This window comes from Eutrigla gurnardus (assembly GCF_963514095.1).
Source record: "Eutrigla gurnardus genome assembly, chromosome: 8".
NCBI classification, from domain to species: Eukaryota; Metazoa; Chordata; class Actinopteri; order Perciformes; family Triglidae; genus Eutrigla; species Eutrigla gurnardus.
This window is the reverse complement of record NC_139922.1, coordinates 6279832-6294128: the sequence shown is the minus strand read 5'-3', so window position 1 is coordinate 6294128 and position 14297 is coordinate 6279832. Positions and strand designations below refer to the sequence as shown.

General features: G+C 43.2%; 1 protein-coding gene across 2 annotated transcripts in view; it reads right to left on the bottom strand.

Moving 5' to 3' along the window:
• Positions 1-13909, bottom strand: part of cacna2d3a (calcium channel, voltage-dependent, alpha 2/delta subunit 3a) — a 120816-nt gene extending 106907 nt beyond the window's left edge. For both annotated transcript variants that reach the window (XM_084015472.1, XM_084015473.1), the window contains exons 1-2: positions 13469-13909; positions 13099-13180 (exon numbers count right to left, since the gene is read on the bottom strand). In XM_084015472.1, the coding sequence (XP_083871598.1) occupies positions 13099-13180; positions 13469-13593 (207 nt within the window). In that variant the 5' untranslated portion in view covers positions 13594-13909. The remainder of the gene's footprint in view (positions 1-13098; positions 13181-13468) is intronic.
• Positions 13910-14297: the final 388 nt, after the last annotated feature.

Here is a 14297-nt window from a genome sequence, read left to right as displayed (position 1 = left end):
GATTGAGATTACAACTTGCAGTCAGACAGAGATTTAAAATAACAATAAAAATAATGATGGATAGGGTTTACATGTTTTGGATTAATTAAGATTGCTTGACAATGACCTCTCATCTGGTGAGGCAGGACCCTGGAAGACTTTCAAATCAGGCAATGAATACCATGTTTTGGTGTATTTAAGGTGACTGTGATATGGGGGGACATTGACATGCATACATTGGAAATTAGTGTGTTCACAAGGCCCAGCGTTGATGCCAAGTTGATGCTAAGTTGATGTTAAACTCAATGGGCCCTAGTTTCGTGGTGCAGCGTGGGTGGCGGAGCCGGCGCAATGCAAGTTTCGACCCGCGCAGCCTTGCGCACGGTCAGTTTGGCAGTTTGGTGGATCGCCTGCGCCAAGATGGGTGTGGCGGCGCAGCAGGGGGAGGCATCACGGATTCAGCTTGGCGTAGCGGAAGTTTCGTGGCAAAAAGCCTCGCCAAGACTGCGCTGAAAGCTCGCCAGCTCCGACCTGGTCTACTCTCGGCGCAAGGCGCAAGGCGTAAATAAAGTCCATTCATTCAATGCGAATCACAGCTGGCGGAGTGGAAGTTTGGCTAACGGCGCGTAGTGCGCACACGTCACCGAGACGTGGCGGGAGGTGTGCCTGCGCGAGCCTGCGCGGTGCACGAAACTTGCAAAGTCCAGGCGGACACACCCCGTCGGCGCGGCGCAGGTGCGCTGAGAGCTGACTGCGCCTGGTCTACGAAACTAGGGCCCAAAGACTTAAGGTGTGCTCTGGCTCTGGTGTGCTGCGCTCAGGAGATAGAGCTGTCCACTAATCGGAAGATTGGCGGTTCGATCCCTGGCTCCTCCAGATGAAGAGTCCTTGGGCAAAATACTCAATACCCAAATTACTCCTGAAGGCTGTGCTGTGTGTGTGTGTGTGTGTGTGTGTGTGTGTGTGTGTGTGTGTGTGTGTGTGTGTGTGTGTGTGTACCCGTCCTGTCCAGTCCGGTGTTTGGCTTATTATCGAACCGGCCCAAGCCTAACATACATGAAACCTTCCTGATGGTATTTGATCCCATGCAAGCCATGTTTCTCTTTTTATTTCAGTATAATTGAGACCAATTAGAAATCCCACCCATTTCATTCCTCAACACAATTCACCCACCTGCTTCTCTCTTGTGTGTGTGTGTTTGTGTGTGTGTGTGTGTGTGTGTGTGTGTGTGTGTGTGTGTGTGTGTGTGTGAGAGAGAATGAACATTTAGATTGGTACTGCCCATGTATGTGTGTGGGTAAATGTTGACATGAGTGGTTGGAAGACTAGAAGGGTGATATATAAATATCAACATTTGACTTGAGTTTTACTTGAGACTAAGGGTGCATTCACACTACACTAATCGTACCGCGCCAAGGCACGATTGAGCCTAACTTAAGAACGGTACACTTCCTCAGTGTGACATAGGCTTTAATTGATAGACCGCCCCACTCACTCGGGTTTGGGCTTCAGACTCGTGGTGTGAGCGCTACCGGAATGGAACCGGACCAGTACTTTTATGATAAAAATGCTGCTCTGTGCAAAATCTGCTGAGTGTTTACAAAATCTACCGAGTGTTTACTAGAAACATATGGAGACACATCAGAAAAGTTTCAGTCATGTTTTCTGTGTTGTTCTCTTTTGTGATGACTATGAGACGGCGCTTCTTGAAAACAACGTGAAGCCATGCATGTGTCATATTACGACGTGATGACGTATGTACAACAGGCAATCGGGCCGAGGCCCGTTTGGCCTGGAGCAGTGTGAGTGCAAGCCGGCGGGGGGACGGGGGAGGGGCAATCATGCCCGAGGCACGGTATGGATCAAATGGCCCTACGAGCACTAAAAGTCTACAAGTAGAAATCACAGCTTCAGCCTGACTGTGTTTCTTTATTTATTTTTACTAGTGTTCCTTTGTGCTTCTCAGATTTTCTGAGCTTGGTCACAACAGTAAATGTTCTAGGGGGAGGGATTCTGTGTGGTGCGGCTGTGCTATTTTTTTGGTGGTCCTGAAGGTTAAACTGCAACGACATTCACAAAAACACAACAAAATTAACAAAAACACAACGACAAAAAGAAAAACACAACATTAACAAAAAACAATTAAAATAAAAAAACACAACAACATTAAAAAAACATGACATTAACAAAAACACAACCACAAAAAGAAAAACACGACATTAACAAATAGAAGAAAACACAACCACAAAAAGAAAACATGACATTAATAAAAACTCAATGACAAAAAAGAAAACCACAACGACATTAACAAAAACCCGACATTAACAAAAACACAACGACATTAACAAAAAGAAGACATTAACAAAAACAAAACAACATTAAGAAAAACACAATGACAAAAAGAAAAACACAACCACAAAAAGAAAAACACAATGACATTAACTTCTACCGGAAAGGTAGTTGCTATGACACATCATTGCTGACTGGACGGAGCACGTCCATGTTTTTAACAGGTGGAGGGGCTGCTTTGATGCGGAGATGAAGAACAGATTGTGGCGAGGGATCGCACCAGGATTGGGGATGTACTGCAGCCGCTGTTCAGATGTGTGGTCCCAGTAATTCTGTAAACCGGACCTAAAGTCCACCTGGACCTGATCGGTACGGTTGAAAATAAAGTAATTCTAGCAGTGACGACGATATAGTGATCGTCTCATTATTGAAAGAAGAAAATGAATGAATGAAGCTGCGTAATGATCCTGCTAACTGCTGGATGACTGTTTATTTTCAACGATCATGGTTGGGTCCAGGTGGATTTCAGGAGGTCAGTGGTCCAGTACTACGAGGGCGGCACATCAGAAAGAAGACCACCTATCTCCACGATCCAACTGTTGCGCTGTTCTTTTTCTTTTTTCATGAAGTGAGTAGATCACAGAATCTCCCTCCCTGCTGATGACTCCATTTATTTTCCTTTTGTGAATTTTCGCAACGAATATGTATTAAAAAACGCACCAGACTCAGTGTGCGAGGTTTCTGTACGTCACAAAGTTTGTCGTTTGATGGATGAAAAAAACGAATGTGAAACAATGAGCCTGGTCATTTCTCTGTGTGAGAAATACTAGGTGTGGCGTGTGAGCGTGTTAACAGGTTGAAATGTGTGCTTGAGAGCCCTGTGTAACCGTTCTGTCACAATGAGGGCAATACATCTTTTCTTAATCTGATCCAAAATAATGTCCGTCTGAGCCATAAGCAACCTATGTGGTGAAAAGCAGCCCTTCACTTGTTAAAAAGACCAGGCAGCAATGATGTGTCATCATAGCAAGTACATACCCTTTCAGGTTAAAGTTAATGTGTTTTTGTTAATGTGGTTGTGTTTTTGTTAATGTTATGTTTGTGTTAATGTGGTTGTGTTTTCCTTTTTCTCTTGTTTTTGTTGATGTGATTGTGTTTTTGTTAATGTGGTGTTTTTGTTAATGTGGTTGTGTTTTTGATAATTTCGTTGTGTTTTTCTTTTTGTCGTTGTTTTTGTTAATGTGGTGTTTTTCTTTTTGTCGTTGTTTTTGTTAATGTGGTGTTTTTGTTAATGTGGTTGTGTTTTTGTTAATTTCGTTGTGTTTTTCTTTTTGTCGTTGTTTTTGTTAATGTGGTGTTTTTCTTTTTGTCGTTGTTTTTGTTAATGTGGTGTTTTTGTTAATGTGGTTGTGTTTTTGTTAATTTCGTTGTGTTTTTCTTTTTGTCGTTGTTTTTGTTAATGTGGTGTTTTTCTTTTTGTCGTTGTTTTTGTTAATGTGGTGTTTTTCTTTTTGTCGTTGTCACTTGCCCTGGTTCAACAATGCTATTACGCATGAAAAAACGGCATCACGGCACAAAATCCAACTTGTATTGCATTATTAATCAGCAAAAATGAAAGTGTTTAACATAATATTGTGTTTATTTATAAACGGATCGGCGAGTGTCCGAATCGGCTGGTGTACAAATTGCAGCAGCGCCGCTGCCAAGCAAGCCAAGGCCGGCATGACAGAGATCACATTTCAGTCGAGGTGGGAGGGGGGAGATGTTTGCTTACATCAACGTTTTGAAGACGTGTTACTAGGCGTCGCGACACCGGAGCATTTAACGAGCTGAGAACGGCGATCTGAAGAAGATAAAATGCCGGTTTTTGCTCAACAAGGCCGCCATTGTATCATCAACACTTGAAGAGTAGTGTATATATATTCCAGACGAGCAAAAGTTCCCCTTTCACAGTTGTCTTGAAGCCTTGAGCTTATTGGATTTCCAATGCTCATTGAATACGTCACACCACCGGCGGCACCGTCACCACATCTCTGGCTCCGCAAAGCCATGATGTTTTGTAAAAGAAGACACCGCCGCGGCGTTACGCCACAAAGCAAAGTTATTTATAAACGGTGTGATCGCGGCACATTTTTGTCTCTCTCTTCTGTGATTACGGTGCAATCTTCTGTGTAAAAAGGCTGAATGTTTCCCACAGGAGGGGCTGCTGTGGCACTTAGTGGTAAAAGTTGGTATGGCAGTCCGGTCCAGTCCGGTGTTTGGCTTAATACCAAACCGGTTTTAACATTTTTAAACCGGCCCAAACCTAACATATACATGAAACCTTCCTGATGTTATTTGACATGCAAGCCATGTTTCTTTTTTTATTTCAGTATAATTGAAACCAATTACAAATCTCACTCATTTCATTCCTCAACAATTCACCCACCGGCTCCTCAAGTGTGTGTGTGTGTGTGTGTGTGTGTGTGTGTGTGTGTGTGTGTGTGTGTGTGTGTGTGTGTGTGTGTGTGTGTGTGTAAGTACTTCTGCAGCGAGTGTTTAAAGGCTGCCTGAGGGCTACTATGAGGAACAGTGGCATAACAGCTGTACACAAACACACACACACACACACACAAGGCCTTATGGCATAGCTGGTACCGACATTCAGGACTTTGTCCCATGGTGCACTGCATCTGTTGGGCATGCACCATTGCCCCTCAGAGTGGGTGCCAAATCCCTGCTCTCACTAATGACCGCCATCTTTCAATGTCCTCACATGCCTCGCCATCATGGTGTGCCCCCCACCTACACACAGAGAGACACTGACATCATCTATTCCAGCATAAGCCATAAATAAATACATTTACATGTATGAAGCTATGGTAGCCTTCCTACTTTTAAAAGGGAAGCACTGAGGAAGTGCCCTCTCTACTGTTTCCACTCTACTTTTTCTTTCATAAAGCCATAAGTCACTTCACCAAAAAAACAACATAATAGCACCAAGAGCAAGTCTAATCTGTTCACATGGAACTGATTAATAGTCCACAGTCTATCTGTAGTTGCCTGCATTCAGTTGGTTTCAGCAGTCATGGAAAACATTTTTCATGCTTAGCAGCACGTACAATGCAGCCTGCTGCTTCCCTATTCCACTCCATACATTCTCACAGTCTCAAATTGATTCTAGCAGCAGCCAGCGTGAAAGTGGACGGAGAGAGCAAAACATTGTGGAGGATGTATTAAGGTAATATTCATCCTTGCAAGTTGAGATTTATTATGGGAAGTTACACTTTTTGGACTATAAATTTGTTTGAGTTCGCTTTGAAGGCCTCACAAAGAAATGAGGGAAATAAGCGTACCACCTGCAGAGGACAAGAATATACTTGTGAGAAACATTCATGAATAGACACTATGAAGTAAACTCCCATGTGCCAAGCGTGTAGGAGAACTATAGTGGCCAATGTGAAAACATGAATGGTCCTATCTGGAGCCAGTGTTTGGCTAGAAAGATGGCAGCAAAATCCAGCCAGGTACCGCTCTGAATGGTGAATGAATGAATACACGGCTCATTCTGAGATAACAAATCAATGCTTCTTATTTCCATGTGATTATACTAAAGAAATCATCTGTTATATTCCATTTCTGCTGTTCCTTTATGTAGAGGTCAGTAAGAATGCTAAATTTAATTCTACACACCATAACCACAGCTTGTACTATTGTGACCCAGAATGACTAATCCAAGCCTAGGTGTCATTATACAGTACAGAAAGTGCAATGCATCAGACACTTTTCACTCTTTCATCAACAATTTTGGTGAGACTGCCTGAATTAATACTTTGTGGCATCAACAACCACACCTCGTTCACAGTCATAACGGTGACCCTGCCTTTAGAAATCATCCACTTTATTGCCCAGTCATTGAAAGGTCATTGGTTATCTTTGGAACTATATATTTCAAATATCAAACAGGATACATATGTATTGGTATTAACCAAAACAGCTGGCTATATTGAATTATTGGCAGCCATACTGGATCACATTTTCCAAACTAACTTATGAGGTTCCAAAATCCATTAGCACCAATTGAAAATGACCGTCACGCGACAAAAAGTCACGTAATCTGCAGTGCAGTTTTTGGTGTTGGTCAACATCCACTGTTGGACATCATTTTGTTATTGTAATTGTATTGTATCATTCTGCTTTGCACTACCAGCAGTAATGCCCTGGATTTACTTATTATTACTTACTGTTATTGAATGTAATTTCATTGAAAGTCATACACCTAAAGCATGAACAGCAATAAATCAAACTTTGGCCATTCAATGATAAAGTTGAAGGCTAACTGGCTAACTGAGTACTAAATCATTGAAGAGATGATCGTGACGTTGACGTACAAACATGTATTTCTCTCAGGGAAATACATAATGACTGCTTACTTTCTGCACAATATCCGTCTTTCTTATTGCACATGTCAACAACACCATGTAATCAATACAGCTGAGCATTGATTCACACGGATCTTTGTGTCTAAGTAATCGCACATTGCCGCTGATGCATGACTGTATTCTTCCACGTTGTGTTGGCGAGCGTGTGTTTGGTTGAGCTGATAGGAAGTGCAGGTGAAGGTCATCCGGAGGAGGGGCCACTGGCATCCCACTGAGCTGGATTTGGCAGCACTCTCACAGTCTATGAGAAGTGTTGTGCAAATGAGGCACGGTGTGGGGCTCCATCAAGTACAGCCAAGCGAAATGTTTGTTTGTGTGAATTTGTGTGTATGTTGGCAGAGTTGATGTAGAGGTGGACAGGTCGACTTGGGACACATATTGAGGCCACCCCAAAGTGCAACGAGTGCACGACATTGTGCTGGGCCAGCGGAACACTTTTTTGAGTGTGTGGGCATCAACGCTTGTTCCAAACACTGGCGTGTCCCAAGATCCCCTCCCATGTATTCTTTAGTGCCGTAGCTGCATCCTATCCATTATTAAAGCAGGGGGTTGAGGGAGAGGAGGAGAGAAAGTGCAAGATGGAAGGGGGGAAAGAGAGTATAATGATTTGGAGAGGCACAAGATCATAAAATCACACCGGTGAAAATGTATGATAGAGGGACGGGTTGGCAGGAAAGTTGAAGGTAATAAAAAGACAAAGTGAGAGAAAGTAAGAAAACAAGAGTCGGGGTCTGAGTATAACGTTTAAAGCAGAATTATCTGAGCATGCAGAGGTTTAGGACATACAACGAGGTGCTTGTGATTGATGGAGCAGCTGCAATGGGTCTCATGTCCTTTCTTCTATTCAGTGGATTGCGTTATACAGGCCATCTTTACCTACAGCACACAGGGTGGACCCAAACAACCAGCCGGATGATGGATGTGGACAGCAGCAAGTCACAGACAGTCCTTCACACAATGCTGCACACGTTAATGTGTTTAATAGTACTAGTCCCGCCCCGTTACCAAGTTGGCTAATGTTTACTCTCTGCATGCAATCCAGTCCCGAGCACAACACTCTGTCATAATTACAGAATTCGGAAAAGTGTGTGTGTATGTGCTTGTGTGCTTGTGTGTGCATCAGTTAATGTCTGGTGAAGCCATGGTGAGATATTCTTTATCTGCGGGGCAACAGAGGCAAAGCCAGGCCTGCACAGCCCATGACAGATGACAGAGGATATTTATCTTTAATGCCGAACAGCACAGTGCACAAGGTGTTACGCTGTATGCAAACGCTGTGTGTGTGTGTGTGTGTGTGTGTGTGTGTGTGTGTGTGTGTGTTGCATCTTCTGTAGGAACTTCAGGAACTGGGGGGAAAAATTCAACTTCCTTACAAACATAAATTAACACTTTTCATAATGGAAAATTAATGTATTCATATAGATTGAGGCTAAATCAAAGGAATAAACCACACAACAAGTCATCAAAAGACGAGTGGTTTTCTAAGCCCTCAAACACAGCGTCAGCAGTTGCGCTCTTTAAGAATTTAAGTTCTTTAATCTGGTTGCACAGGGCGTCGCTCCCTGCTCCTGACCTCTCTACAGTAAAGGCAGGGTGTTAGAGTCACTGAGGCTTTTCTCGTACTTTTCTCACCAACAAAGCATTAATTACAGTATGAGTGAGTGGCTGCGTTGGCTAAAGCTGGACTGCTAAGACATGAAAGGATAGCAACATAGGCTGTACGCTCGCCTGCTAACGCTGTAATTAACTCTCTGACACGCCAGCCCTCCTTTTTTTCTCCATTCTTTTTCTGTCTTACACTTACACTTACACACACACACACACACACACACACACACCTCTGTCTCCCTCATACGAGTGGTGGAGGAATCAAATTTAGCGAGCTCATGCTGGTCAGTGAAACCAGGAGGGGGAGGGAGAGCAGGGGGAGAAATGGGAGGGTCGGGGGAGGTTAGGGAAAGACGGACAGTCATCAGTAGACGCCCCTACACAGCCCCTTCACTCACCTCATCGCTAGCCATGCTGAACCAAACCTGACAGCTATTCAATTTTCCAAAAGCTAAATCTAATCTGCAGCAGTCTCCCCCTCACTGACATTCTGTTACACTGGAACGCCTCAGCCGTCGCCCACCCTTGGCAGCAGATTGGCACCATCACCCTCCCCCCCCCCCCCCCCCCCCCCTTTCCACACACACAGATGTACAAAGTCATCCGTGGGACAAGAAAGACAAATAGAGGACAAAAGAAGGGGAATTAGTTTAAAACGAGTCAGAAGAACATCCATCCATCTGTAACCACTTCATTCTATTCAGGGTGGCATTAAAATGCTCGGACCAATAGGGTTGAGTTTATCATAGTCACCCGTTAATAAGACAAATGCATAACATTTGGAAATAAAAAAGGAATCCTAAATTCACTTACAATTTGAAGTACTGTTTAATTGGAGTACAGAGTGGGAAATATTATTTAAAACCTCATCCTCAGACGGCAATTCTTCATTCTTCCACTGTTGTCATTCAAATTTTTAATTAATTTTAAATGATTTAAAATCATTTCCACTTCTGAATTACATAATTAGTCATGCTCTTAAATCTGGTTAGTATGATTTTCATACACATTTAGAACAAAAAAAAAAGTTTTTTAATTATATTTTGGTGAAACAAGTCTTGTCGACTCCAATAGATTAAAGCATATCGCTGCTGGGTGCAAATCCCTTAACTCATCACGTACAACAGAATTCACTGATGTCTTTGTCTATTAGATTCTCTGAAAGCCTAATAGATAATGACAAATTAACTGTTAATAGCTTTTCATAATTCATATTTTTTTGCACTTACTTGTATGAAATATGCTATAGACAGAGTTTAATGGATAAAGCAAGAACATGTACTATTTGCTTATTGTTTTAAAATGGTAACACGTTTTTTATTTCCCTTGTTTTTTTTTTCCCTTGTTTTGTTTTTTTTTATCTTCCAGTGATAATACTGTGTAATAAATGTAGAAATATGTTTTATCCACCACTTCTTTTGGAGGATCCATCTTGTCTTCTTTTGCTTGTTGTTGTGGAATATTGTCAGCATGTCAACATGTCATTAGGTTGTTGCTCTAAGCTCTTTGTTAGTAAATGAGAATATTATAACACACCATACATGCTCACACACACACACACACACACACTCTTCTTCCCCACCCAGGCAAATCAATTCCAGCATACTGATACTTGTCACACATCATTACTTTTTTCTATCATCCTCTGATATTTTTTTGTGCGTTTGGTGAGTGTGTGTCTGTGTGTGAGCGTGCTTTAAGTAGGTAACCTTAACCCACACACACACACACACACACACACACACACACACACACACACACACACAGTACAGTATGCCTGCTGCTTACAGCTCATGCTTTGAAAAACAGAAGAGCAGACGTGCACAGATACCTTGCAGCCCGCCGCTGTGGCGATCCCACTGAATGATAATTTGTCTCATATCTTCCATTACCAAGAGGCTTGAAGTTATTTCAGCGTGGCGTAATGTCCCACTACTTTGATTTCCAGAAAGCCATAACATCACTGAGGTGAAAACCACTCCAACCAACAAACACAGACACGGCCATCAAAGCCAGGCTGGCTCATATAGACAGGTTGCTCAATGATACATGAAATTAAAGATTTCGACAGAATAGCAGCGATGAGGGTATAACACACAGAGCTAATTCTAACTATCAGTGGGAGATGTTTAATGTGTCTCAAACTAAAGTCGCAGGTCCTTTGTATGGGTATGCAGTATAGAGTGTTCTACGTACACATGGATTGTATTTGCTCACGTCTGATTTGTGTAACAAATTGAAGGCTTTATTGATCATGTTTTTTCTTCTTCTTCTTCTTCAGGGACACACACACACACACACACACCCTACTGGTATAACCTTGAAAGGAGAGCTCTTTCCGATGGATACAGGAAACGGGCTGTGGCGTGGGAATGGAGGACAGACCAGGACAGGACAGGAGAGGAAAGAGGAGACAGGGTTTGGATAAAAAGGTGGAATCTGGTCCAATTTGACTGATTGTTTTGGGGGGTTTTTTAGCAATAAATCATCATCATCATTATTTTCAAATGTTTCTATTTCAATTATTTCTGAACCCTAGATCCTTCTGTCAATCATATTGTTTTCCAACTTGTTAGTCATGTAATAATTGACTATTTGTAATGATACATTTGTTCAAAATAGATCCTACAAACCTGTTCTTAAATGAAAGCGCCTATATTATCTATGAAAGTCGATCATTGGAATGTGACAATGACAAATAATAAATTATTGTTATCATACTTGTGCACTTTTTGTTAATATCTCTCAGTAAAGAAGTGAAGTGTCAAATGAATGCAGAGTCAACACAAGAAATATGGTGGGACACAAAGTAAAATCACGAGCCACAATAGGTGCAAGAGTTTAAAAATACTGTACAAACATTAAGACAAACACAAAAGCACTCTTGTCTTGTTAACTACTCGTCCACCTTTTTGTCTTAATATGTCAGTGAAAATGATGGTATCACATGAATATACATTGGTTTTACACTGATGGTGTGTGTGTGTGTGTGTGTGTGTGTGTGTGTGTGTGTGTGTGTGTGTGTGTGTGTGTGTGTGTGTGTGTGTGTGTGTGTGTGTGTGTGTGTGGGTGTGTGTGTGTGTGTGTGTGTCTGTGTGATTGAGTGAGTGAGTGAGACAGACTCATGCAGAGGTATGGTTATTTCCAAGAGAGTTTTGTTACACTAGGGTCAAGAAGATAACTGAAGGGAGACCGAGTCCATCTGTCCCCTGCCCAGGGGAAACACACACACATACACACACACACGTCAGCCTTTTCTCCTCAGTACCATCCTCCCCTCTATGTACAACAGTGTATATCCCTCATTCTTTTCTTTCTGCCTATTTAAAAGCATATGTGCCCTCAGGGAACCTGTGGTCCCTCCTCAGTGTTTCTGGACAAGAGCTAGACTGTACCGGATAGAAAATAAGGCAAAACATACAGGACACTGTGAGCGTGCATCTATAAGCGCCGCACATCTGACAATACTATCCAGCCAGTGGGAACGGTGAATACCACTATGCTTGCAACATGCAACATTTGGTGTCAGAGATGCACTTTCCCCACAAAGAGGTCTCCAGTTTTTTCGTTGTGCAATTAACCCCATGGCCTTCATTTGCATTTGATAAAGAGGTCGTCACTCTGAGGAGGGTTATCTTCTTTTTGAAGGAAGAAAAAGATGAAACCGTTTTATCCTATCAAAAAGATAACAGCACTCTGGCTTCCGAGCGGCTGATGAAATCCACGCTAGCCCATATGTGTCTATATGGCTGTGAATATGAATATGCAGTGTGAAGACAGCCTGTACATTTAAATGTGTGGGAGGGGGGCGGTTGTTTGGATGCACTCATGGGTTGCCTGTGTGACACCTAAACCAGTCACACACACACACACACACACACCATGGGTCTATGCATCCACTGGGGCCCTAAACTGATGGCTTTAAGCACCACATTGTGTCTGTGCACCCGCTGAGACGTTAGCTTCCCCTAAAGCAGCCCTTTATCCACAGCTATCCATTAGCCAGTTGTAACCCGTGCTTCATCAACTGACCCTCCATTAGGAACATTTGCATTCCATCACACTCACATCTTTCCAGAAAACCAAGTAAGAGGGTTGTTACTGCAGAGAGTTGCGACAAGAGGGCTTTTTAGAAATGTCAGGAACATTCAGTTGCATAGCAAAAAATTGCACTTTCTGGAGAGTACATCTGTGTGTGTGTGTGTGTGTGTGTGTGTGTGTGTGTGTGTGTGTGTGTGTGCGTGCGTGCGTGAATGCATCTGCTGGAGAGCTTGTGAATTGGACACCCATCTCAAAAAGGTGCTTGTTCCGAATAAGCTTTTAAATCTGTGCCTACCTCGTCGGAATGCATTACCGATTCTCAAGTGGCTAAAAAGCCCGCAGTTTAAGAGATGGAGAGTGACATTTCTCTCAATTCAAAAAATAACTCAACAGCAGTCATTTCCTCTCGTAAGCTGGCCTTTTCACATCCAAACGGCAATTTCAAAAAGTCTCTCAATAAGGTATCTTTAAGCTTTTACATAAATAGTTACTTTACCAACTGGAATATCAGCTTTGCAAAAAATGTAGTAGAGTACAGTGTGTGTCCCTGGGTGTGTGTTAAAAAACGTATTTGTCAAGGACAGAGGAGCTCCTTTTTTATATATAAGTAGAAAATCTCTTCTCCTCTACCCAAATATTTTGCAAGTCAAGCTCTCGAGTTCAGTCAGTCAACAGACAGTTGAATAATGTTTTAAGAGGAGGATATTCAAGTTCCAGGGTTCAATTTGACAAGTTGAATTCAGACAATAACGCTGCTCACCTTCTGCAGCAGCTGGGAGCCGGAGTACTTTGCAGAGATGGACTTCATCTCCCCACCAAAAGCCGAAGCCCACAGCTTCACCCTGCAGACAGGGGAGAAGTCAGCAAGTTTAAAAGAACTGACTAGTCTGCTTTTCGACAGAAATTTCAAGAGTGGTCATTTAAGCCTGTCAATTCTACATTTCACACTAAAATACAACAGATAGAAATGTGAGGGGGAAAGGGATCACACTCAACAAGCACACCATTACACAGTGGAATTGTTTTCAACGCTAGACCGCAATAAACCATCACACATGTTTTTTTAAACTGGGATATTTGAATGACATTCTGCTTTGAAACTTGTGGCGTGTAAAAGAGCATCTACTTACACGGACGGCGGGATGCTCTGGTGGGTGCCTCCCACCTCACTGACCCTGGTGCTCAGAGTTGACAAAAGTAAAAGCAGACACGCAGACCGCGCACTGGAAACCACACAGCTCCGATCCACCTGCATGTTGGGCAAAGAAACGCGCTCCCTGCGCGCACACGGCGAGTTCTGGGGGGATTAAGCTGCCACCGTGGAGTATGCCCCTCCAGAGAATCCAAATGTGAAATGAAAAGGGGGGAGGGCGGAATGGAGGGAATCAAAAAGTCACGTATGATGTCAGAGTAAATCGTTCATGGCAATGTGTTCAGTTGTTCTTGGTGCGGGACGCGAGATGAGCGCGATGCGCCTCGGCAGACGGCGGGATCCTCAGCTGTGTGAGTTATCCAAAGTGCCGCGGTGTGGCTTCGCTGCCCGACGGAAAGTCCGCTCAGTCGCTTCTGTGGAGCCGACCTCACCCGCAGAGAGCAGGCAGAGAGAGTGGAGGTTCAGGGGAACCGGGGAGACCATCAAACGATGCAGCGCTCAAGAGCACGCCTCCTCCTCCTGAGTGATGCGACTAGTGTCTCTCTCTCTCTCTCTCTCTCTCTCTCTCTCTCTCTCTCTCTCTCTCTCTCTCTCTCCCTCTCCCTCTCTCTCTCTCTCTCTCTCTCTCTCTCTCTCTCTCTCTCTCTCTCTCTCTGAGCATAGGCTACTGAGGATGCTGTTGTTGTTGTTGAATCACGCCATACTTCTGCCCCTTCCTTTCTGTCCCCCCAGTCATGGGCTCTAATACAGGGCTATAATAGCTAGCCTTTAGCTTTCATGTCACATCAAGTCATACACTGTATGCT